General features: G+C 32.4%; 2 protein-coding genes across 4 annotated transcripts; one reads left to right on the top strand and one right to left on the bottom strand.

Annotated features, from left to right (window-relative positions):
- Nucleotides 1-762: 762 nt before the first annotated feature.
- LOC123012808 (ras-related and estrogen-regulated growth inhibitor-like protein) lies at nt 763-7152 on the bottom strand. Its single transcript, XM_044410958.1, has 5 exons — nt 7028-7152; nt 5554-5632; nt 5275-5331; nt 2473-2729; nt 763-1713 (listed from the first exon to the last, which is right to left on the bottom strand). The coding sequence occupies exons 2-5, from the start codon at nt 5627-5629 to the stop codon at nt 1396-1398; spliced, it is 708 nt and encodes a 235-aa protein (XP_044266893.1). The 5' UTR covers nt 5630-5632; nt 7028-7152; the 3' UTR covers nt 763-1395.
- Nucleotides 7153-21226: 14074 nt separating this feature from the next.
- On the top strand, nt 21227-23461 carry LOC123012820 (2',5'-phosphodiesterase 12-like). Of its 3 annotated transcripts, XM_044410977.1 has the most exons (7): nt 21229-21361; nt 21415-22180; nt 22230-22354; nt 22405-22567; nt 22620-22911; nt 22961-23078; nt 23125-23461. In XM_044410977.1, the coding sequence occupies exons 2-7, from the start codon at nt 21447-21449 to the stop codon at nt 23370-23372; spliced, it is 1680 nt and encodes a 559-aa protein (XP_044266912.1). In that variant the 5' UTR covers nt 21229-21361; nt 21415-21446; the 3' UTR covers nt 23373-23461. The 3 variants fall into 3 exon arrangements, with proteins under 3 accessions (XP_044266913.1, XP_044266911.1, XP_044266912.1); XM_044410978.1 differs by having other exon boundaries at nt 21227-22180; nt 23160-23291; XM_044410976.1 differs by having other exon boundaries at nt 21228-22180.
- The last annotated feature ends 1213 nt before the right edge of the window (nt 23462-24674 follow it).

Raw genomic sequence — 24674 nt, 5'->3', positions numbered from 1 at the left:
GAACACGTTTCACCTCAAGCAGTTTTTTTTTMGGGGGGGGCTGATACCAGATATTTGATTTTTGCACGACTTGTTAGAATCACCATCTGTTCCAACATTGTTGACGAATTTACCTCAAAGTTATAAAGTTTTGCTACAGCTAAATATTTAATTGAGACATTTAGCCCAATTTTCTTGATTACAAACAAAACTTACGCTTTGTAAAATTGCTTTCAAGCCACTTCCTGTGGAAATTCAAAATATAAACAAACACTGATTGTTATGAAACAATTGCAACTTTGTACTTTTAATAGTGAAATAGGAGACATTTTCATTTATTGTTGTGGAACGAAATGGACAAGTTCTTGTATTTAAGAAAACTGCGTTGTAGGGAAATTAAATTAAAAATAAATCAGTGAGCTGCTGAAGGTATTCCAAATATGTAACCCACCACGAGAGCAATTTCATTTTGTAAAGTTTACTAAGAATTACTCTCTAATAAACAGCGGAATCGTGAATAAAATGAAGCTTATTTCTTCTAAGCTCAGGCGAGCTTCAATTATTTCTCGTTGCATAATCTAGCAATAAAAGTTGATTATGAAAAACGTGCCATTTGTGCAACGTCAGAATTTGAATTGTTTAATTCAGAGTTACGTAAAGTAAAACGTTTTCTAAATACATGTTCTGATTTTTCTTTTATTTGAAAATTTTTTGTAAGTGGAATTGTTTCATTGTAGGTTTTATTCAAACAAATATGGTAGAGGGAGGAAAGGAAACATAAAATAAGTTTGTACAAATTTATTTAGCATAAATATATCTATGCAATTCACATAAATTTTTAAAATATATTTAGATAAATTACAAAAAACATTTAGTATCACAGCCGTCATAGCACACACCATCTTATTAAATATTTGGTCATCTATTACCTAAACATCAGGGGTTTTGAAACAAATGCGACCGAATAGTCAACTTTCTCATAATCACAAGGTCGAAAGTTGAATATTTTTTCGCTAATCTAAATATTATTTTGTTAAGATTGGCAACATGAATATAGAAAGGGTATAAAAATTACGTCTAGTTATTAAAATAATCCCAATTCCAGTCCCGATCAGCACTCGGGCACAGCTGTTGTTGACTTTAATGCCACTTTGAATGAGACTATCCACGCCTCTGATATGTACAAACATTGACCCTGTCGGAAGCCTTTCTGCCAAGATAAATTATTGCACATTTCTTCCTCACCATCGACAAAAATCGRGCAACTTGGCACCACGGTTCCTTTTATTACTCGTATTTAGTTCAAGGACCATTCACTTTTCTGCACAGCACGTGTCCCTCCCTCATAAAACTGAGAAATATGGAACGAAATTCAATTCAACGAGCAGTCCCGACCTGCTCCTCCTTGTCCGATAGTCAAAGCGATGCCGTCGCTGTAAAATTCTGCCGCCGTCTCAGGACGCGAGACTTGTACAAGTCGGACTTGTGGCAGACAACCACAGTCCCACCTTGGTTTGTATTTGGTACGACTTTCCCGTTTGTATTCCCGATTAGAGTCCCGATCATCTTCGACACGGAGAATTTTCGGGTTTTTTGCGTGTTTTGTACTGAACGACACTCGTTCAAAACGGCGTCAATGGCGGTGTAGATAGCTGGACTGTTCTCAGCAACTGAGACTTCATGGAATTGGGAGTTGTGTTGAATGGCCAGAGTTCGACCCTCAACTTCGTCCACCTGGAACAAGGAAATGAACTTGAAATCTTTCTCAAATTGTGTATTGTTTAAATAAATTTAAACTTTTTATGAGTGAATCTCTGCATAAATAAACATTTTAAAATCTTATCGTTTGAAGCCCTTGCCGTATTATCACGTCATTGACTTTGGGGTCGTCTGTGCTAATTTTATTTGTGTAATCAAGACCAAAATGTTCACAATTTTTTAATGTCAATCAAGTCTTGGCAATTTGTAAACATTCTATTTCATTAATGGGACTAAAATTAGATAATTTCGACCTTAAAAACGGGCGCGTGCAAGTCGTCATGTGCAAGGAACGCGAGGATTGCACTTGTTGAAGAAAATAAGTGGGTGATTTTTCCTGATTCATCTATTGACAAAGTCCTGGTATCCACCAGCCCGTTAATTCGGTTAAAACAAACCATGCAAGCTAATTTGTCATTAGTAACAGTTTGTGTAAACAGAACCTATGCCAATGTTGCTTAAATTAGCAACGATCTTGATTTCCCCTTGAGAAAATATCGATTATATCTTACTAAACCATATTATTAAAAGCACACCAAGACCCAATAATGTCAAAAACGATCAATTATAGTCGTTCCGTTTTGCTTCTTACCCAATCTGTCTGTTCAGGTTAATAAATTGAAAAACGAGTAGATTTCGTAAAGTCAAGTCGCAAAAACAAAGCGAGTTTATAAATAAATCTCGCGCTTTGTGCAAAATTGAATCAGCTCCTGTACAATGGAATAAAACCCTCACCTGTCGAAGATGTTCCAGATCTGATTTGTTCCCCAGTAGGACAATAGGCATTTGACTTCTTAACTGAAGCACCCTTTGGAGTAGCTCGCCGGCATGTGTCATCGACGTCCTGTTGGTTATATCGTAAACCACGACGCAGGCATCCGCCCAATAAATGGCCTCTTCGGGGAATAGAGATAAATCGCAACTGCAGACGTCGACAATCTCGACTTCCAAGGCCGAGTTATTCACGGTTAGCGTTTGCCGATAGAGCAAATCTGGAAGAGAAAAAGAGCTTTACAGGGACGTTGAACCTGAAAACTTTTCAAGGTTCCACRGAGGGTTGATTAAATTTCACTTTGTTTCAAGGAAAGCCAGCTTTAATGAAAATTTAGCGGTATATTGGGGATCGCTTCCTATCCCACGTCAATTTTATCCGCTCATGAATTTGGTTTCGAGCCTAAGATCACTTAACGAGGAGCTTCAAGTAATTGAAATCAAAGGGCTGCTTTAGGAAGTGTCTCCATGGGAAATTGGAGACGACCAGGACCGGATTTGAAGCGAGGAATGTGCCAAATTATGTCTTGGCTGGGATTTGAGTTGTTTTGGAAATTGTCAGCAAATTAATTTGCTAGTGCGTAAAAATATTCGAGAAATACAAAAAGGTTATCATAGTTTAGACTGATTTGTATGCAAAGCTCTATCATAGACATTTATAGAAAGCTGTACTATTGAAATATGTATTTAGACAATTCAAAAATAGCGGCACGTAATAATGCGATCATATTTAATAAATGTAAATAAATATTGTGTACGCTAATTTCAACACTTGGACGTTAATCTTCAAGAAAAATGATTTGTTTTGTGAAAAGTTAAACTTTTGTATTCTTATACAATATTTTGTTTTAAAGAGTTATTTAAGCAGAATAAAAAATTGAAAATCGAGTGGCTAGTTGTGCAATTAGGTGCATCTGAGATGCGTCAACATCAATTTTCTTGCAACTCTCAAAATACTACTATTGTAAATGTATTGTAAATGCCACCCGGAACCACAAGTGGCATTTAGCACCGTTTCGACAATCTGTTCAAATCCCTTCTATTAATAGTCATCTCGCGAACTGATCCTCAACTATGTAGCTTGCAGACACCACCGTCTAAATACCTATCTTTATTTTAGACAATGCGTCGCTCTCTATCTAAACACACTTCTGCATTACTGCAGCTGATCCTTATTCCTGCCAAAGGACGAGTCCAATCAATGAACTAGATGACTAACTAGTGTGGGCTTAGTCCTTCAGCCCAAAGGCCGCCTAAATGTGGAATTTCCGCATGTTCACTTTTTCCTTATTTTCATCTACGACCCAGTTTAAAATTTTCAATTGTATAAATTTGTCGCTGGATAATGATGCTCCTGCGACAACTAATAAACATTCCTGCGTTAGACGTGGAATGCTCTAATTTAAGCACGAGCTGTTACATGCCAGATTATACGCTCGTCTAGGTCTTAACTCTTTCCTGTTGAATCCATGATTCAACAAACAATGCAAAATCAAACATGATTCAAAGTATTTTTAATCACAGGTGAGAGCTTAACAAACTGTTTCCAAATTGTATCAAGAAAAGCTCTTATTTTGTTTGGTCAAATCCTTGAAATTTTATTATCATCAAAACACTACTTTGAGTAAACACAGTCATCATAGCTCAAATTGGGTTTGTAATTAGCTTATTTCGGTAAGACACGGGGGAGTCTGAAAGATTGCTTTGGACGAGAGGGACTAGTGGGTTTAATGGGATAAATGGAATGGGTTAGTGGGACAAACAAGAATTATGTAAGTAATTAGAGTTACTCAAAGTATGTAACACAGATGCCTAAACTAAATTCGCAACATACTGTCTRCAAACACACTCCAATAAATTTMAAATATTTAAATATTTAGGTAATTTATTTATTTAGGATCTYAAATTAGAAATTTGAACCTGAATCGCAAATCGTTAATTTCTAGTACAGCTGGCAAAATAATTTGAATACTATGTGTTTTGCCAGGAAAGAATTCTAAATTTTATGTAACACCGAGTAGCTCCGCTTAATATTTTTCATATTTATGAGAACTCGTCAAAAGGAAAGTCAAAYATCAAAAATGTGTTTGGAGAATCCAGTCAAAACAAAGTCATTTGGTTAGGGACTTTGCAGGTGCTGCAATTTACGACCAAAACATCCAAATTTGAAAAAACAAAATTGTATAATTATCCCAACTAGCGTCATTCATTTTTTGAGTGCCAAAATTTTTGCGCACCGCTCTCTCCAATAATTGTTCACAACTATTCCTGAAATAGCCCACAAACTGTAAAATTTGATTATGAAGTGATTCGTTTTGCCCTATTAACGTTCGATTATCTAACAATTGCGCTTTAAAGTTCAATAAAGCTTCATTATCGACGTCACCATGACGCCCATAAGCGTCATCGACACTTGCCGCGAATCACATTGTSGTAGCAAATCCATAAATGGCTACATCGTACATTTGAATGTTTCTGTAACCTCAATCGGGTGTAATTTATTTGGAGTAAAACCAATTTTTATCTAATAAATTCCTGGATTTTATAGAGAGCTGCTCTTCCGCCTCTAAAAATAAATTAATAAACCAAAGAGAAAACGCTCCAATCAGAAAGTATCTCAAGGATTGTTTCCGTGTTTATTTACTACACGCATCAAGGAGAAATTATATAATAAAAATTGCCCCTCCACCGAGATTTATTTGTTTTTGTTGGGGTTTATGGAATCGAGAATTTGTTTTCATTCATAAAATTATTTGTAGCACCTACCTGTATTACTCCGGTATTCCCCAATGAACCTCCTAGTGAGATATCGAACAGTTAGTGCTGAAACAAAAAAAAATAAAAACTCAGCACCGTGTTTCATGAACCGGACAAAGAATAAATCAAATGAGAATCTTTCGGCCAATAACTCTGCTCGTTAAAATCCCATGTTATTTTTGGACGAATGAAATAAACATTTTCGATTTGATTCATTGACAATTTCAGAGACCTTATCGGGGAATTTCTAAGATATGTCATTGCCAAAAGAAATGAATGATTTCTTACCTGATTTTCCGACGTTGGCTTTACCAATGACGGCCAGACGGACCTTTGGTATGTTATTCTTATCTTCAGTTTTCATTTTCTGAAAAGAGGAATTTGCCATTAATTTATTTTGGAATCGCTGTAGAGGTGACGCAATCAGCCTTGTTTGCAAATTTTTGTTGCTCGAAACAAAACAAGTTGTAAGGTTATTGGGTTATTTTTTCGTGTAAATATTTGTATGAGTTATCGTTTTGTCATGCATACACGACATGTGAGCAAAATGAAGTTATAAAAAGCTTCCATTTCTCGATTAGACTAATCACGACATGAGTCGCTGAAACTTATCAAAAACCACGTTTCGGAAGTCTCTTATGAAAATTCTGACGTCATTTTGATTTACATCTAGATAAAAAAGATTTATCTGGAGATCTGTTTGACCAATTAATAACCTGATTGACATTTGGAAAAGCCTCTAATGGCGCGCGCAATAATTTTGGCTAAAAATTTAAAGCCAAGGCGACAATTGGACGATAGTCGCCCACATTCGGCGCCAGAAGCTCAGAAATAACCGGACTGGAATTCCAACACTTCATTCCTAGATGCTATATCGGCCCAAACCAAAAAGAAAACTGCGTTGGAAGCGCTTCCATATGTGATTAAACCATTAGCTATGAAAACAAACTCGCTAGACTGACGATACATAAATAAAGTGGCAACGATGCGGAAGTTATCACCGATTTGGCTAAAGGGCCAAAAGTGGGCTTAGTCCGGCCCGGGACGCAGACAGGGTTACTAACCGGCGCCCTTGACTGCCACTTAAGGGTCACTTGACAATTTACCACAAGTTCAACTAAGATAGAAGTAAAGGAAAATTTAGAAAATCGTTTCTCTTCGTTACAGGTGCTTAAATTGAAAGGAAAGTTTCCTCCACGTTTTTTGCACCTTTACGGCGTCCCCCAGCGAGTATTTAACTAATTTAATTGGAATGTCAATTCCATTACAACCGGTGGGAGTGAAAAAGCTTCAGGTTATTCGCGACTTTTAACCTTCATAAATTTCAAATATCACAATACAATACAAAATGTTATTTTTTCAACCCACAACCATGACCGGGTATGTAAGTTTTAGAGAAACAGAAGCAATTCTGAAAATTTCAAAATTAATATTCCATAAACACTCCATACACCAGGTTCTTTTCTTTAAATATTTGGAACTCACGATTTCATGAGGAATTTTAAACATTTGCTCTCCTGTTTSAACAGGAATTATGTCGCGAATAATTGGAAAGATTAATTTTTAATTGAAACACATGATACGGCCAGCGAAAATAATTTAATTGGGTCGTTCTTTTATACTAAGAAGCCCATAGGGCATTACGGAATTTCAATTTTTGATTTGACCACATACCTAAAAAAGTCATTAAAACTTTTTTAAATTCATTTAATTAAATTTAATTTAATTGTGGCTAAAATTTTACTTATAGGGATTTTTTTACCTGTATTAAGTCGGAGACGTAGCCCCAGGAAACGGTGCACACGAGAATTTTCAGTCTCAAAAACTATCTACTCACAATCAAAACACGCTCGCACTTTTGCTGCTAGTTTGACGCTGAGAGGCGCGTTTACTGAATGAATTGGCGTCGCGACGCTCTCGTATATATCAACTGGTGGTCGTCATGACAACGGACAGCGTCCCCGCGTCGGTTGCCGTCGTCGGCATGTGCCAAGGATCCAGCTTGCAGATTTGCCTGCTGTCGTGGATTATGTCGAGCAATATATCCTTATATTGAAGATGACTCTTTTTCATCGAGTTTGTAAACACTTATTTGAATAATGAGCCACGAGACTGGTTGAAATATTTGGCGTTTCTCCTGAAAACGGCGTCGAACCAATATTTTGAATTTTTTTAAATAAACCATCAGGAACCTAACATTCTCAAAAGGAAATCAAATGACTGTTGCTTTATAAACTGTGAATCAAGAGAAATCTTAGCGGAACAATCCTGCAGTTTGGGGAATTGGATATAAAAATATTTTGGTTCCAATAAGAACAATATTTTCAATTTTCAAACACATCTTGATCTGTAGAACAAAAAAACAATTTTTCCAAAAAATGTTTACTTAATTATTAATTATTATAACAATTTTCAAGAAAAACATCAAAATTTATTGACCTTACCTCTATTTGATTATTTAGACTACTTTTAACTACTTTTGAATTGAATCGAACTTACAATTTTTGAGTGGTAGTTTTAAAAAAAATTGTGCTTCTTTACGATGATCCAGATTTTTTATCAAAACAAAAATAGTTTCTTATCTGAGTTAATATTAATAATATGTATTTAATTTTATATTATCACCGGATACACGTGTAAAGTAAATCAAAATAACTCGATTTATTAATGAAACTTTAATTTTTAAACATTTTTAAAGCTTCAAAACAACAGATAAAATTTTATTTTAGCTTATCCTGAATATTTTCTTGTAAATTAAAAAAAAATATTTTTATACAATTAAAAAAGTTTGTATTGGTATTGAGAATAGCACAGTGGATCCCTTTGTGGTTTTTGTTGATTAGATTATTACGTACATACTTAGTTACAGTGATTATCTTTCACAGGGAATATTGCTGTGATTGATGATGAAACTAGTAAATTTTCCATTAAACTTTACCTTAACAAACTGGGTCAACCTAAGCTTCTTGTATGTCTAAGTCGTTAAATTATGTGCGAATATTATTTAAAAGTTGCTTCATAGWCACAAAATATAATCTGCGTTGAAAGTTACTAAAGCATGACTTATCACGTTTTTAGCTCAGGGTTAACCAAGTGGTCACATTTTTGGGGGATTAACCCGAATTGAGTCACCTTTTTTGGAATTTTGAGTCCAAAACATTGCAAATCTGTGTACCAATACCTAACCACTCTGAAAATAGTGTGTTACCACAAACATACAAAATTACGGAGGTGTGAATTTTTTCATCGGTTATTTATAACCGTGATTTTTATTTAACTTTTCTGCATACGTTCTATTAAGACAGTTTATTGTTGTTCTTTTTCGGTAAACTTTTGTTTTAATATGCTCAGAATTTTGTAGAAACAAGGTCATGATAATATTATAAATTGATTGACATCTATTTGAACGCGGTGTAGACACGGAGTAAACATCTCTTGGAAATGAGAAGGAATGAGTGTAAGATTACGTCCTGATTTCGCTTCTAAACCTCCCTTAAAAAACGCCCTACTTCTAAAGTAGGTTTATTAAAACGTTACACGATTATTCATTTTTTAGGTGTCAGGTAGCGACCTACAAAGAAGATTCTGCGGATCAGAATCAAGGCATTATCCTTCCAAATTACCATTGAGTCAGGCTCAAATGTCAAGGGTTCTATTTATTTTAATTACCCTATCGTATACTCCACCCACGAGAACAAACTTCCCTCCCAAATTAAATAAATGTGATAGGTATCACGGCCTAGTTACAGGATAATTTTACGTAAGTAGGGCGCGCCTTCACCAATTCCCGATTTATTATCGAAAAAAGACAATGATTTATTAAGAAATGAAACATATTTACGATTGCAAAAAGGAAGATCTGCTGATTTATTGCCTAAAAATAAGTGCATCCATGTAATTTGGCTTTAATTATGAAAGCTTGTTTTGAAAAGTTTACCAACGTTGGGTAACTGAAAATTTACAGGTCCTGAAAGGTCATTTCTGGCTCTTGCACAACTTTCTGCCCTGTCTTATATAAATTTGAATTGAGTATATTTAACAAAATCGTGCAAATGGCTGACAATYGATTGGATAACTTTCCAGTCYGTTTTTTGCCATAATTTGCTTTTCATTAATCGTAAATGTTACCCACATTAATCACAACGTTGGTTGTGCTTTTCCGAGYACTTTTCCAAACGATTTATTGTTATAGATCATTMATCGATAGTAATATCCACATCACCAAGTCTTTAATACGATCACAGTTGTCGAAAAATAATACTCTGATGCAAAACATGTCACAKAAAAKWTAAAAACAGACACGAAGGTAGCCTCTYTTCACCTCCCTTGAATCCCTTGAGTTCCTGCTCGAAAACCCAAAACAAGCGCCTTTAAGAATGGCCTATTATTACACAACTTGCATTACATAAGGACTTGTCAAGTTCAGCATTATAATGGTGTAGCTATTGATCTGGAAGCTATTGTTGAAGCAGACATAACAATCACAACTAAGGTCAGGGTTGTCTCGAATCTAGGTGATATTTGTTCCACATCCCTCTCAATGCCAGAAAAAAAATCCATCACTTTTATCATTGTTTCACAACTCCAAAATTGAAACAAATATTTTTCTTAGTCGCAAATTGCACGTGAGGCATCTCGCACGTGATGTTTTTAAGTAGATGCATTTACGGAAATAGCAATTTCTTCTGATGACCTAAAACTGTTCCAGGATTGGATAACATAAATATTCACTTGAGAAAATATTTTTTATAAGCGTCGTCTCTTTGATATTTTTTACTTTTGCAAAGCATAAGCTTAACACAATCAAGTAAGGGTTCAAAAATTGCTCGCAGTGTGACATTGGAAGTTAAAAAGTTGAAAAAAATATCAAATTTATTCTCATTAAAATCTCCCCTTATGTTTTATTCTACCTTTCGATGCTAAGTTTGTTTTTTTAATCAAACGCTTTTGCACTGTTCTCCCCAAAATTAAAAATAAATTATTTTTCCAGCGCCTTGCAATGCTGTTGGATTTTTCTTGGAGCAGTTACCGGCCGATGAACTTCGAAATAAGTGAATTTAAAACAGCAACAAATCTGAACCCACGCTGCTTAATTTGATAATTTAGTACACTTTGCACGCGCCACGAGGGCTACCTACCGTCTTCAGATTTTATTGTGTCTTAAGGTTTTTTCCCAGCGTCCACTTTCAGTTCATTGGACTCTATGACATGACACTGGAATTATCCTTTCAGGGAAATCTTTAACAGTTACCTAGATAACAATCAAAAATAGAATTGGGATGCTAATTAGCCGATGATTTTTTTAAATTAGGTTTTTTTCTGAGCCAGAAAGCGATTTTTCACATGTAAATACACCTGTTTTACACAAAAAAGTTGACGTAAGTAAGCTTTTAGTTCATGACCCAGAATCGGTTGTATAATGTTATTTAAACAGTTAAATAAGTAGAGCAACTCTTAAGGGTTGAATTGGAACAAATTATCCTTTAACACTTTTAATAATAAATGAATTATGAACGATGACTGACTTGAATCAACCAAGTATCCGTATTCGGTGTTAAATAGATACAATGTTTATTTAATATTCTGAAATTAGTTAAAATCACATTGAAACGTTCATATGGGTGCTGCATTTTGGATGTCCGAATAGGGAATCTCCGAAACTAAGAGGTTTTGCCAAAAACGAGTAATACATTCTGGGGCTCATTTTTGAGAAAATAATATTYMTTAAAACCGCATTTCATTTCAACTACAAAAATTGACATTTTAGCAAAATCTAAAAAAAATTCATATCTTCATTATTATAGAAGACACAGARTTTAAATAAAGACATTATGCAGGCACTTTTTTACGTAAAATTTAATAATGTAGTTAACAATTTTTTTCAGTTGTTTGTTTAGCCGTAATAAGAGAAACCTGTATTTTTTTTATGGGAATCATAGATAACTATGTCATTTTTAAAAAGATTGTTTTTTTCTTATCTAAAAAATATATATTTGTAACAGATTATTATAATACATTTTTAGCAAAYAAATATCTTTGATTTTTGTTCGCAGTTGGCTATGAAAAATTGTTGCCTCTTCAACTAAAAGGATTTAAACTATATTATTCAACAACTGTCACTAATGAAAGAGCTTTCTAAGCACTAGGTAATAAAAAAATGCAAAATTTTGTTCTGAGGCGCTCGCATATTTGTTCAATACTTCTAACGTATACTTAGTATTTTTTAAATTTTTATAATTTTATCTATTTTTTATCTATTTCACAGTTCACAAAACTCTTATTGATTATTATTTACACATTTGGAGTGAAATAGTTTTTCCATGGCCAACTATTATGAAACAAAGTATGTATTTCATTTTCTAAGTATAATTATGAAAAAATATCCGTTACAAATACATATTTTTTAGAACGATGATATGATTTTTTTAGATTTTGCCCAAATGTAAACTTTTGTCTGTAAGTCGAAATCAAAACACGATAGCGGGATGCGGTTTTCACCAATATTATTTTCTCAAAAAATGAGCTCCAGAATGTATCATACGTTTTTGGCTAAACCTCTTAGTTTCGGAGATTCCCTATTCGGACATCCAAAATGCAGCACCCTGTACATACATATTAATTTAGAATCTGGAAAAATAAATTCAATAAACAACTCTTTATCAAACATCTAAAACTGTTTTACATTTTCTTACATTATTTTTATACTGAGAAAAACTAATCTCAAAAAGCATTTARTTTTGGTTAACAGAAAGTTACAAYTGAGCCATCAACTGCTCGTGACATGTGTGTAAAACATCTCGAATTATTTTTTCATTATCTCATTTATTTTTCATCGGGCTTATATGATTCAGCTTATGGATCACTTTCAGTTTTAAGAGTTGGTGAAGTTATTGACCTTTTTATAATCTAAAATGATTTAATAACATAATAAATGCCCAATATTGACACTTTTAAATCGGTATGTTTTTGTCACTTTGTATTAAACAATAGAAAAAGTCCGTAATAAGTTTTAAAATAAGCTTTCGATTTCTACGTCGTAACAGATACACGTACCGTTCTTTGAACTCTGTATTTCTTTGTTGATCTCTAGATTCACCGGAATGGATTTTAGGTCCTTCCCCCAAACCCGGAAGTGTCATAAAAGAGTAGGTCTCATCATTTCAGATAAGTATCTCCGAGAGATTGGGACTTTATTGTCCGTGATGGGAGATCTATTACGTGACATAAACATTCCCAAACTTATTGCTTGTGGGGAAAATGGATTTTTTAATAATATGAAGAGTCAGTTGCGAACAATGTTCCGTCTGAGACAAAACGAAAACTTATGAATTTTATAAAAAGAACTTTCACTTGTGAATAAGTTACAAAGGATTCGTAAAACACGTCTAGCTTTTTCCAATAATTTGTTCACAATTGATTTATTATTGCTTGGTTTCTAGAGGCTCAACAAATTATTATAAATGCATCTTGGAAACGTAATCAAATGAATTAATTGTGCACATTGTATATTTAAATAGATGTTCGAAGTGTCATTACCAGTATAAAACCAGTTAACTTATTAAGTAATCAAACACAGGAATAAGTGACGTTAGCAGCATCGAATAATTATTTGCGTGTCAGTTCGGATAAACTTTTTTTTAAATAAAAAAMACATATTTATATTGATACGCCGGCGACGTAGTCGAGGGTAAACTCTGGAAACTTTTGATCGATATAGCTCTCTGAAACATAATTATTATTCGTTCCACCTGAAYWGCCAGTGACCTGCAATCAAAGCAATACATAATAAAATCTAAACCAATTTACTTTTTCAAACGGAATGTGTATCAACAAACGATCAGTTCAACGCTTTAACCTTTTTACCTTTTTATAAGCAGCAAATAATGAGGAGGTGTGATTGAACTTGAACGCTCACTTAATTGAAAATTCGTACTTATATCAACTTCACATAACACAAAGCCGGGATTTTAAAGCGGGACCTGACAACGTCTTTTACTTTTTTATTCCTCCACTGAGGCGCAATCAAACGTTTCCCTCCTAAATTAAACTTGAAATTAAATAATAGGTACAACAAAAATGGAAAACGCTTGTTAAGCAATTTTACTTTTTCTGTAAACGAAACCTCAGTAGATATCATCTTATTATGTATTATGAAACTGCAAATTAAAGAGTTTAAATTGGATAAAAGTTGCTCTTGTACTCTTGTTTTTTTCGCCACATTTATTTTATTTCTTTTAATTGTTATGAAAAACAATGCTTTTTTATCAGTTTTGTAACAAATATTTGTTTATTGACATTTTTAAATTACTTATTATTTTCTCAGAATAATAACACTGTCCAATACATTTGTCATATAACATCATGTTCAGCTCGAAAACTCTAACGACAGTAACTATCTTTTTGTATTCTTTTGTTTCAATTTAATTTTATCTGAATCTTTATGCAGAAAATCAGCCTGTTCTAAACGTTTGTTGGTATAAATAAAAAGGTTTACAGGTAATTCATCAACCGTTACGAAACTGCAAGTTCTTGGCATTGATACAACGTTGTAGAAAGCTCCTAAATATAAATAAAAGACAGTATCAAATTTATTGCAAAATGTTTTAAACCATCTCCTACAGCGCATTTCATCCCACTTATTATTTATTGTTTCAATTTTGTTGATCAACAGACTCSTGAAAATAAATCGAAAGTCTAAGAAAAGAGAGTCGTCGTTTCCCGATCGGTATTGACACAAATTTATGATAATGTCTTATTTTTTATTAAATAACGTAATCCGCCGATACCTACTAAGAGTCAATAACATCCCCTGACATTACCAAGAGGATCGAAATAAGGCCGTTGACTTGCAGAGTTGTTTAAAATTCTTCACCACCAAATACAATTTCGATGATTTATTTATGTACTAAAGAAGTTCGCCACATTCATTTTAATAAAAGCAATTTTGATCGAAATTTATAGTTGTCAGTTGAGGCGAAGAGTTTCAAATCCGGTTATTAGAGGGTATGTCTAAATTTAGAGTTTTCGGCTATTTGGGAAAAAGTTGTTTATTAAAATAATATTTGAACTAATTTTAGGGATCCAATTGCCAGTAATACCCACGACACATCTGGAGGCAATCAAAATATTGCTTTTTGACCATAAAATATAAATAATAAAGTGGAAAATTCAAATTGACGTAGGCACACGTTTTTCTACAACTTGCCCAATTTTATTTTCACCCGAACGTGATAACGTAAATATTGTCCACGGTTTTGTGTAGGTTATGATTGAAAGGAAAGATACACATGAAAATATGTTTTCATAACAAAAATGCAATTGGACAAATACATAAAGAATTGATTTTAAGAAACTCGGTAAAGGAAAGACGTTAACACATCCAATGACATTTAAAAAATCTATTGGATGTTTACATTCTTGCTTTCTGTATTCATGTACCTGTTAAAAAATGTAATTTGTCTATCTATTTATACTTCATTTTTTACGTGCCAGACATTTTTTCAAGGCTTCAAAGAATCAAAATAAATTGTTCTATCATTAATATGGTTTTATTTCTGTTGGAAAAAAAGAACCCATACTTCCTGTGGCTTTTAGGATGTTACCGCCTATAATAAGATAATGGAGTTAAACTGTTTTTCGAAAGATTTTTCAAACAATCGTAAATACCAAGAAAAATTTTCTGTCAGCAGAYTCAAAACTTAAAGTTATAATAATCGCGTTATGAGCAAACCGGTGAAATTTTAACCAAAATTTTACCCAATTTTTTGACTTAACATAATATAAACAGCTATTAATTCGTTTACATTTCGTCTGCGATATGAACATAGTTTTCTGCAAAAAATAAAAAACGGCTTATATAAAACTGTCAACAATTCGACTTTATTACAAGTTGTAGTTTTTAAAATTGTGTTAAGAAAACAACATTTCACATAATAATTATTGTTTAGTACAGAAGAAAAATCATTTCAATAGTGGGTCAAAACCGTGTTTCTTTCAATTCGAAAATTAAACATTTCCTTTCTGCCAAAAATTTCTTCGCATGTAATAATCGTGCAGACTGCAAACAAATTGCCACCGTTTGAGTGTAACACAATATCCGGTTTAGCTCTCAACAAATCACAAATTTTCCTCAAGACATAAATAACTTCATCTGGGCGCCAAAATTTTGGTAAAACAAAAAATATATACAATCGCGTCATAAGGACCTGTTGAAAATTTTATTGTCAACGTAACTACTTGTTTACATCAAGGTTTAAAAAAATAAATAATARGCAATTGCTAAACGGAAAAGTGAAATTTTAGGGGAATTGTGTMGAAGCAATAGATTCTAGACGGATTAGGATAGGTCCGGTACTATTTTTAAAGCATCCTGTTGATTTTTTGGTTCCGGTGCGTGAAAAATTGAAAAGCTTTATCGTCTTTAACAAATCCGGAAGCTTGAGTTCATTGCTACTTTTCAGTTATCTAATCTCGAGTTCAGTAAGAAGCGTAGAAAAATTTAATAAGGGAAACAAGAGTSTCACGTAATTGCCTTCTATTGCGCGTTATTTAGRAATTAAATCGCGTAATGTAAGGTTGCACTTGTAAATAGAATACCTACGCCCAATTATATTTGCACAATATTGCAATAAAGGAGGGTGTTTTGATGAAACCCTGACAAGAATTCATAAACGATGTATTTTATCAATAATTATTAACTCCCCGGATTCTAAAAGMTAAACTAACGAAAAGCTTGTGATAACATGAGGTATCACTTTAGAATTAGTTCAACCTAGATTTGAAAGCGTAGGTTTATAATTAAGTTAGTCTCGTGATAGTGCAATTTTCCAGATGTTCACACAGGATGAATGAAAGAACAGTTGCTCACGTTATGTCCAAATATAATCAAATGTCTTTATAATTATACGGTTGAATAATTAATAATTAATAATAATTAATCATTTGTTGACTTATCATTACAGATTTAAATTTATTATAAAGGGAAATTATTAACCTTTAACAGTTTTTTAACCTTGGAAAAACGTCAGTCCCTTCCTAATTTTTTACTACTGATTTTTTTGCAAAATTAAATGTAGAGAATATAGTTCTTTGTAAAATTAGAAAAAAATTGGAAAGCAATTTTGGGTAACAAAAAGTTTAACCTGTAAAATTTCAATAAATGATTACAACTGATTCAGATAAATAAATCACAACAGAAAACCACAGTTAAATATCATCATAAATTCATCCTAAATTACAAATAATCAGAAAATAGAATAAAAAATCAATCCCAGATACATAAATTTCAATGTGGCAAATAGTACAAAGATACTCAATCACTCTGAAAATATTTTTCTGTAACCTAAAAAGCTTGTATAATGGGGTGCCGGTATATTAAAGTAAAGTCTTTGATACTCTACAGTGTGGATAAATATGTAAAAACCACCTAAAAGTTGCATAACTGCTATTTTTGAAAAATAATCAAGTCTGTTTAACAGTGGAAATAGAAGATAATTTATTTATCTTATATGCACGGGAGCCAAGATTGTTTTAAAGTTTAAAATAATGCGCGTTAATATAAGAATACAAACGTAAGTTAGTAATAAAATCCGTTTTTTRTTATTTATGCGTGTGGATCAAGCAATAATCTCTTTTCAACATTTGTAAACAGCCTTGTTGCTCGCTACGTATTTGCGTAAGGTTCCTTTCATTTAATCAAGAAGGTGATGATAAATTCAATTTAAAAAATAGTATAAAAAACACGTGTTACAATCTCTCKTTGTGACACTCGTGCATTGTAACTCTCGTATGACAATGAGGGTGTTTGTAACCCTTATTGTTTTTTTAATATACCTACTATTGTTTACACTTTTAACAATTACAATTATTGTRGTTTTTATATATTTTTTTCTTAAGCTGTAACTCATAGCTTAGAACTATTGTTTAGATTTGGCAGTTTTTTACATTTTCGCCAATTATATAAAAACGGTATTTCAATCTTTTTCTACATTTAAACGATTTACAAATTCAGCGATTATCATGGTATCTTTTTCAAAATATCAATAAATACAAACTTAATACAAAATGATGAAAAAGTTTTAGAGGGCACTCTGTATAATATAACAATGTTCTCTCGCTTTCAAATAAGATACGCTATTAAAATTTAATTACACACTTTTAATTTCCCGTAAACTGTCGTCCTTTGGCAGGAACCTCCTCGGAAAACGTTTAATAAAACAGGATAATCTTTGAGGCACACTTCACTGTCCTCGAAAATTAGGAACAGCTTCGGTCTCCTTGATTCTCATCATCCCCAATGATGTGTAAATATGTTTGAAAGCTAAAAGCTACAGCCTTCATATTTTCGGCCTAATTGACCCAAATTTCCAACCCTCCATCAGTAACAGATCTAACTTTTAATTACTTCAAACAAAGGAAGACGTGTCAAGGTTCTTAACTTTCTTAATCTTGGAATTTTTACGTTTCAATATTAATTTTCAATTTAGGACACGAATAATTTCACCTACATTAACAAATTTTCAAATCTAAGGCTGGATATTTTTGAATAGTGTTATTTTGTTAAGGATTTGAATTGCCAAAAGAGACAAACTCGAATTTGTTCGTCAACAGCCATTTCCTGTTTTTGTTGTGAATAGTCCTGAAACGGTACCTATTCTACTAAGAAAACAAGAAACAGTCGAGTGGATTCTATTAATATTGAAATGATAACATTGTGTGAAATTTGCCGATAAGTTGAAATGTATTCGTGGCATTTACGCGAAGTAGGTTGAGGTTTAGTCGGTAGTAATTCGTTTGAGTATTTATAGAGAAGTGATACTTTATAAGCCGTCGTTAATCATTGTAATCCCTCTAATGAAAACTTTACAGTTTCCCAACTTGTCTCAATGGATCGAATCATACTTTAAACAAACAACTCCAGCCCAGTTTCTCTGATTTTATCGCAAAATTACTTTTCTGCATAGTTTGTTAACCTTTTAAGGAACAAAAGCGGCATCGCAGAAACCCGGCATAATGGTAATCTTTTTTCCTGACTGTTGTTTACTTAAAAATCCAGTACTCAAGTACTAATCACTAAATAAGAAAAATGCTCACAGCAACAACAGATGCCTTTCAACACCTGCAAAAAATATCAGGTCGTCTGAAATTTTCAGACAGTTTCATTGTTGCGTTGGCGTTTCATATAATTTCAATTTTAAATAAGTGGGTTTCGTGATAAATGGGCCATTCATGTGTTTGTTATTCGATACTTTTCAGCGGTTTTATCTTTATTGAAATGTTCGTCGCAATCAATTTAGGTCACGTTAAATTTTATAGAGACATTGGTAATTGAAAGAAGATGCGATTGAGCATTAATAAATGAACTGTTTCTCTGTTCCTCGTCCGGTCAAGGATAACTGAAAAATTTCAGGAAAGCGCTTATTGCGTGTTAGTTGCGTCGATTAATTTGATGAAAGCATTTTTATCGATTGCGACTTTCAAGAAAACCGGCGATTTTATCCAGGCACAGAGGTCAAACTAATTACTTTAATGTGTTGTAAGACATTCGACGAGAAAAATTATTTACATTCCACCCATACCGCACCAAATCCATGAAATTTTATGATTTTCACTGTTATTGTTTTTAAGTCGTTAATTATTTCCAGGAAAAAGTAAACAGAGATCAAAGCAGGGGACCTTCGACTCCCTGAACAGTTATAAGCAAGAATATCCTTGCAATATGATTCATTGGATTAAAATTTTTATCAAAGGGTTTGTGATTGTCAGTTTATTAAGTCTGCTCCACTTTATGTAAGTGGGAATTTGTGCAAAACTTGTTAATTTTGTAGGACGCACGTGCGCCTATAACAAATTCCACACTCTTGATATGCTTTTGTGAAAACTAACTATTCATTCAATTCGTGCATGAGGACAATTCAACTTTATTACTCTCGTTTCCTCCGAGCCAATTTAATGATAGAGATCGTATCGAAAGCACGAACATATATATTTTGTATTTATTTTGATAAAATATCGATTCGAATTGTTACCAACTGCCTGAAAAGTGAAAACTGATTGCTGCAATCCTGAAATCCTGATGAATGAGTTATGAAGGCGATGTTTTTGCTGTCACAAAGTTAATGACCGCTAATAATGCCTATATAAATTCTGCATAGTAATAAGAGTCAATAGAGTAAAAATGCAAATCACAGGAAAAAATTATCCTATTCATTCTTGTCTGATAGGTTCTATCAGCAATCAATTAATTATCACCAATATTGAGAATCAAGTCAATATTGGAGTGCTCACTTATTTAGTTATTAAATTGTATTGAACTACAAGGGGAGAAGCCACCCATTTTACTACAGCTACTACGCAATTTCTTGCAATCATTGCAAAATGTATAAGACTCTTGCATCAGTGTCACTCAAAGGCAAAGAAAGTTTAAAAATATTGACGTTAGATTTGCATGAAGGATGTTGGTTTAAATAATTTTGCAACTTTATTGTTTGCTAGTTCATTGCATTTTTCATTACCCGTTTACAGTTATTATATGTGTTCTAAATAACTAAATTCTTTAAAAGTAGTAAGCAATTTTTGTAAGCATTTTTAATGTACGTTTTCCCAAAATTTATACTACGTGCTTGCAAAAGCATGACTGTGTATTTCTGGATTTAAGTGTAAAATATTTCATTAAAAAAGACGTTAAAAATGCATAGTAATAATAAATTACAAAAAATACAAGTCAAAAACAACAGTTAGACCTGGTTAAACCGATTCTAAAAAAATTTTTTCTAGTATTACTGATTTTAAATTATAAATTAATATTTGTTTATACCATAACAAAATTCGAGTATGATTTTGCTTTAAGTTAGGTTCCTCATATATACCTAAATATAGGTACAACGTGTTTCGAAATGATTTTCATCCACTCGCCCATGTAAAATAAAAAATATTTATTTTATCAACTAATTTCAGTAGATAAAGTAGTCTTTTATCGTCTAGTGAAATAAAGTATTTTTTATCTACTGTTTATACCCTTTATTAATAACTTAAACTTAAACTAGTAAAGAAAAGAACTGTGTAGAAGAACCATCAATACCAGCGTGAAGATGGATGGTGCAGTGTTCAATATGTCCAATTTTCATTAAAAAATAAATAAAAAACGTAAAAAAAATATGCCAGACACAAAAAATTCTGGTAGGTGAGTACAAAATAAAACGAAATATTATACACGACGATAAAATTGTTTATCTACTCATGAAAAAAGTCCACTCGTGACTTCGTCACTCGTAAACTTAACCTTTTCATTCCTAGATAAACAATTTATTTATATTTATCGTCCTGTATAATAAATAACTATTATTATTTTCACTTATAATTACACGAGAGCTTTTTCTTTTCCAAGTAAACTTGTCATTTTAATGGGAATTTTGTTTTCTGGCAATTTAACGAAAAAAACTGCTTCTGAAAAAATTACGAGTCCGTAGAACGAGTAATTTCTGGCCGCTTTTTGAGTTAAATTGCCTAAAGGAAACAAAACTCGAATTAAAAATGTTAAGTTTTTTTCGTGAAAAAAAATAGCTTGAGTGTAATTCGGTAAGACAATTTAATGAATACGTAWATCACTAAATTAACAAATAAGGTGTAGATTAGTTAGTACTACTACATTCAGACGCTTTCAAAAGTTAGGTTCCGTTTTGTCGCTGTAATAGTTAGGGCAAACTTTTGTCGCTGTTATAGTGACAAAAACACTGCGGCTTATGGGAGGGATTTTTAGTATATGAAAAAAATTGTCATTGAAAAATGCAATTATTTTAATGAATGAGTCCTTACACTATTATAATGACTGTCAGTGTTTACAACTTTTACAACAATTCTTAAGCTAATTTATAAATAATTTAATGAATTAATTGTGAAATAGTAGATCCGTCTGTAAGGAAAAGCGCGGCTTTTGCGATCAAACAAACAGGTTGGCGGCCAGAATATAGTCTTGAATAACTGGTTGCATATCCAGTCGGTGTTTCAGTTTTAATAAAATTAAATTGTTGAATTTACCACAAATAACTTTAACRGCACTTAAATTACTTTGTTGAACGACACAAGAGATGCGTAAAATGTACATCATGTTCTTGAATATAATAGATTTGTAGTCAGCACATTAACACCTAGACCTAACCTAAAAGTTGTGTGTAATCTAAGAAATGGAAGCCCTCCCAGGACGTCCAGGAACTGCTTATTTGAGAGAATTCGAATTGAAGAATCAGTGCGAATTACTGTTTAACTTAAATGTGGAACTGCCGAAAATAGGCGTACTACAAGAAGAAGTGAGAGCAGTTCGCCGAAGTACAGACACTGTGGAGTCCCTCCTCCAACACATAGTAAACAAAATCGAACACTCCATCAAGAAACTAAAAAAACAAGACCAAATTAAATCCGACGATGAAGTTCAAGTGAATATATCGCTCAAAAACGCCTTAATCCAAAAGCCAATCAAATCTAAAATGATTTTGAAGAATTTGATCAACTCTAAAATGACCAATGTGGAGTTTGAAATTTTTGATCAGCGTTACATGGTGGTAATTAATGCACCACTTGTTAAAGAGATAAAGCTCCCTCAGGTTTTGTATGCAAATTATGAGGTGCAACCTAGTCGTTTGTATATTTTGTTTGGTGATAAAAACTCAAGTAAATTTATTTGGTTTAAGTCCAAAGATAAGGCCACTTGGACAAAAGTAGGGAACACTTCCAGATACAAACCAAGTGACGAGGATGTTGACCATTATATAAAATTAGTTTGTGTGCCTTGCTGTAGTGTTTTGACAGGACCTGCAACTGAGGTTGTGTCAGACTGTAAAGTGGTAGAAATGGGCGATTTACCCATGTGTCCGTTTGAAAAAAGGCATGAATTTACCACCACACAACTTACAGACAATTGGTAATTATAAAATGTAACGTAAAACACATTTACTAAAACTTTTCCTCAGTTTTAGGTTTGTTTCTTATAACATCTTATCTAACAGATATGTCGACAATGAGCAGTTTTCATACTGCCCTCCTAGATTCTTAGCAATAGATTACAGAAAACAACTAATAGCTAAAGAATTATCAGGTAGTTACTTGGATATTTTTTAAAATCAGACGTAATAAAAGCTTCTGCAGGCTATAATAGTGATATATTTTGTTTGCAAGAAGTAGACAATTTTGCTTACAATTCTTATTATAAGGACTTATTTAAAAATAAAAATTATCAAAGTTTTTATCACAAAAAAGGCAACAAAATTCCAGAAGGATTAGCATGCTTTTTCAACAAAACGCGATTCAAGTACGTTTTTTTAAATGGTTGTTCATTTTGCTTATAATTTCTATATTTATAGAAAAGTTGATGAGCACCAGATAATTTTTAGTCAAGAATATAGTTACAAGAAAAATCATTACAAATATTTAAGAACTATAATTGAATCCAACACGTTATTAAAAGATTGTTTTATGAAACAAATGACGTCGTTACAAATCACAGTTTTAAACACAAAAATTTCAAACAAAAATGTTTTTGTTATTGTCGCAAATACACATCTTTATTATCACCCTGACGCTGAATTGGTGAGAGTTTTACAAACAAGCATGGCAACAACCTATTTGAGTTTGTTACACAAGGGTTATAGCAAGGTATTTTTTAAATATTTTAGACTAGCATTTTAGGATTTTCTTTTTGCAGGATGGTAACACCGTCAGGGTAATTTTATGTGGTGATTTTAACAGTGTACCAACATCCACAGTTTATGAATTTTTGACTAAAGGAAAACTTAGCAGAGATAACCAAGTGTTTGAAAAAAGTAATATCTTAATTCTTTTGTTTTATTTAATACACGTATTTTATAGCTGTTAACAACATAAATCTCAAACATGATTTCCAGTTTGAAAGTGCCTGTGGATCACCAACGTATACAAATTTCACAAATGATTTTAGAGGCTGCTTGGACTATATTTTTATAGAGAAAAACAAAATGAGAGTTTGTAACGTTGTGCCATTTCCCAAAGATGACGAGCTTGCTGTTTATGAAGGATTACCTAATGAAGTTTACCCTTCAGATCATTTAGCACTTGTTGTAGATTTAAAAATAAATTAAGGTGCATTATTAAAAGATGTGATAATTTTGTGTCTACTTCATTTTGACTACATTATTTGTGGAAAAAATATATTTTTGTAATGAGGTGATAACGTGTTTTTCTTTGTATCCCATTAATCTGTAAAATACTAGTTACAAACCAGTCTGGCTTTATTCCTATAAACAAGTACTACAAGTAGTATAAATAACGATCTGGTATAACATAATGTACTCTAAAGAAATATTCTTTAAGCATTTTTATTAGTATTTGTTCTTATACAAGTTGTATTATTTCCGTGGAATAACACATGAAGACTWGTGTTTCCTACATAAGAAATTGCTTCTCTTCGAATAGTAATAATAATACTTTATTAATCGTTCGGATCAATACATTAAAATACATACTTTCACTAATTATAAAAAATACAATAAGAATAATAAAATACACGTTTATATACTCGTATACATTCAAATGTACGAACAATAGAAACATAACAACATACCTACTTATACATTTATCATGAGGTCTATAGGATTCTCAACTAGATATGTATACAAAGAATTGAAAATACTTTTCAAGGAAACGGGTAAAAAATTAACAACTTTAACAGCTGTTTTTATAGTTTTACAGTAAGTCTATGAACATGAAATTTGAAGTGCGGGGTCCTAGTGTTGTAGGTACAGTTTATATTCAAGTTTTGTTTTTCCTTAAAAAATAAAAAGTAATAATTCATAAATGTATTATAGTGACTATTAATACATATTTTGTTTTCTTTAAAACGACCTCTGCAGCTGTTTTCGATGAATTTGATACCCAGGATACACGAAGTGTTTTCTTTTGCAAATAACTGATTCTGTCAATCGAGCTGCTTTGCCCTCAAAGAATCACTTCGTACCTGACATGCGATCCAAAGTTCGAAAAATACAAAGTTTTTATATTTCAAGATATTTTTTTTAATCTGAGAGAGTAGCTAATTTAAATTGCAATCTATATGAGCCCTCGAAGAATTTTTTTATTTTCCGAAACTTCCGATATCTCATTGCTTATAATTTGTTTATAACTTTTTACGAAATTTCTGTTTATTACACTTAGATATTTTTTAAACCATATAAACTTTAACTTGTTTTTCTTTAATACTAAGTTATTGTTATTACACCATTTTTCAATTTTTTTWAAAATAAGACTGGATATTATTGCTTGCGACCAAAACATTTGTGTCGTATGCATAGTTTGCTACTCGATTTAAGTCGTTTTATTATTAATTTTGTTTCTCGATTTATCCGAGGACGTTTATATCGCTAATGAAAATAACAAAGAGTAGT

Source organism: Tribolium madens, unplaced genomic scaffold (assembly GCF_015345945.1).
Source record: "Tribolium madens isolate multiple individuals breed KSU strain unplaced genomic scaffold, Tmad_KSU_1.1 Scaffold_96;HRSCAF=242;Tcas5.2_LG5, whole genome shotgun sequence".
NCBI classification, from domain to species: Eukaryota; Metazoa; Arthropoda; class Insecta; order Coleoptera; family Tenebrionidae; genus Tribolium; species Tribolium madens.
This window is presented reverse-complemented; position numbering and strand designations above follow the sequence as displayed.

Excerpts from the sequence above, each read along its gene's own strand:
- LOC123012808 (XM_044410958.1), bottom strand. The coding sequence starts at position 5,629 with ATGAAAACTGAAGATAAGAATAACATACCAAAGGTCCGTCTGGCCGTC. Across the intron at positions 5,332-5,553 it reads AGCCAACGTCGGAAAATCAG|CACTAACTGTTCGATATCTC; the intron begins GTAAGAAATCAT and ends TTTTTGTTTCAG. Across the intron at positions 2,730-5,274 it reads GGAATACCGGAGTAATACAG|ATTTGCTCTATCGGCAAACG; the intron begins GTAGGTGCTACA and ends TTTCTCTTCCAG.
- LOC123012820 (XM_044410976.1), top strand. The coding sequence starts at position 21,447 with ATGGAAGCCCTCCCAGGACGTCCAGGAACTGCTTATTTGAGAGAATTC. Across the intron at positions 22,568-22,619 it reads TTCAACAAAACGCGATTCAA|AAAAGTTGATGAGCACCAGA; the intron begins GTACGTTTTTTT and ends CTATATTTATAG. Across the intron at positions 22,912-22,960 it reads TACACAAGGGTTATAGCAAG|GATGGTAACACCGTCAGGGT; the intron begins GTATTTTTTAAA and ends TTCTTTTTGCAG.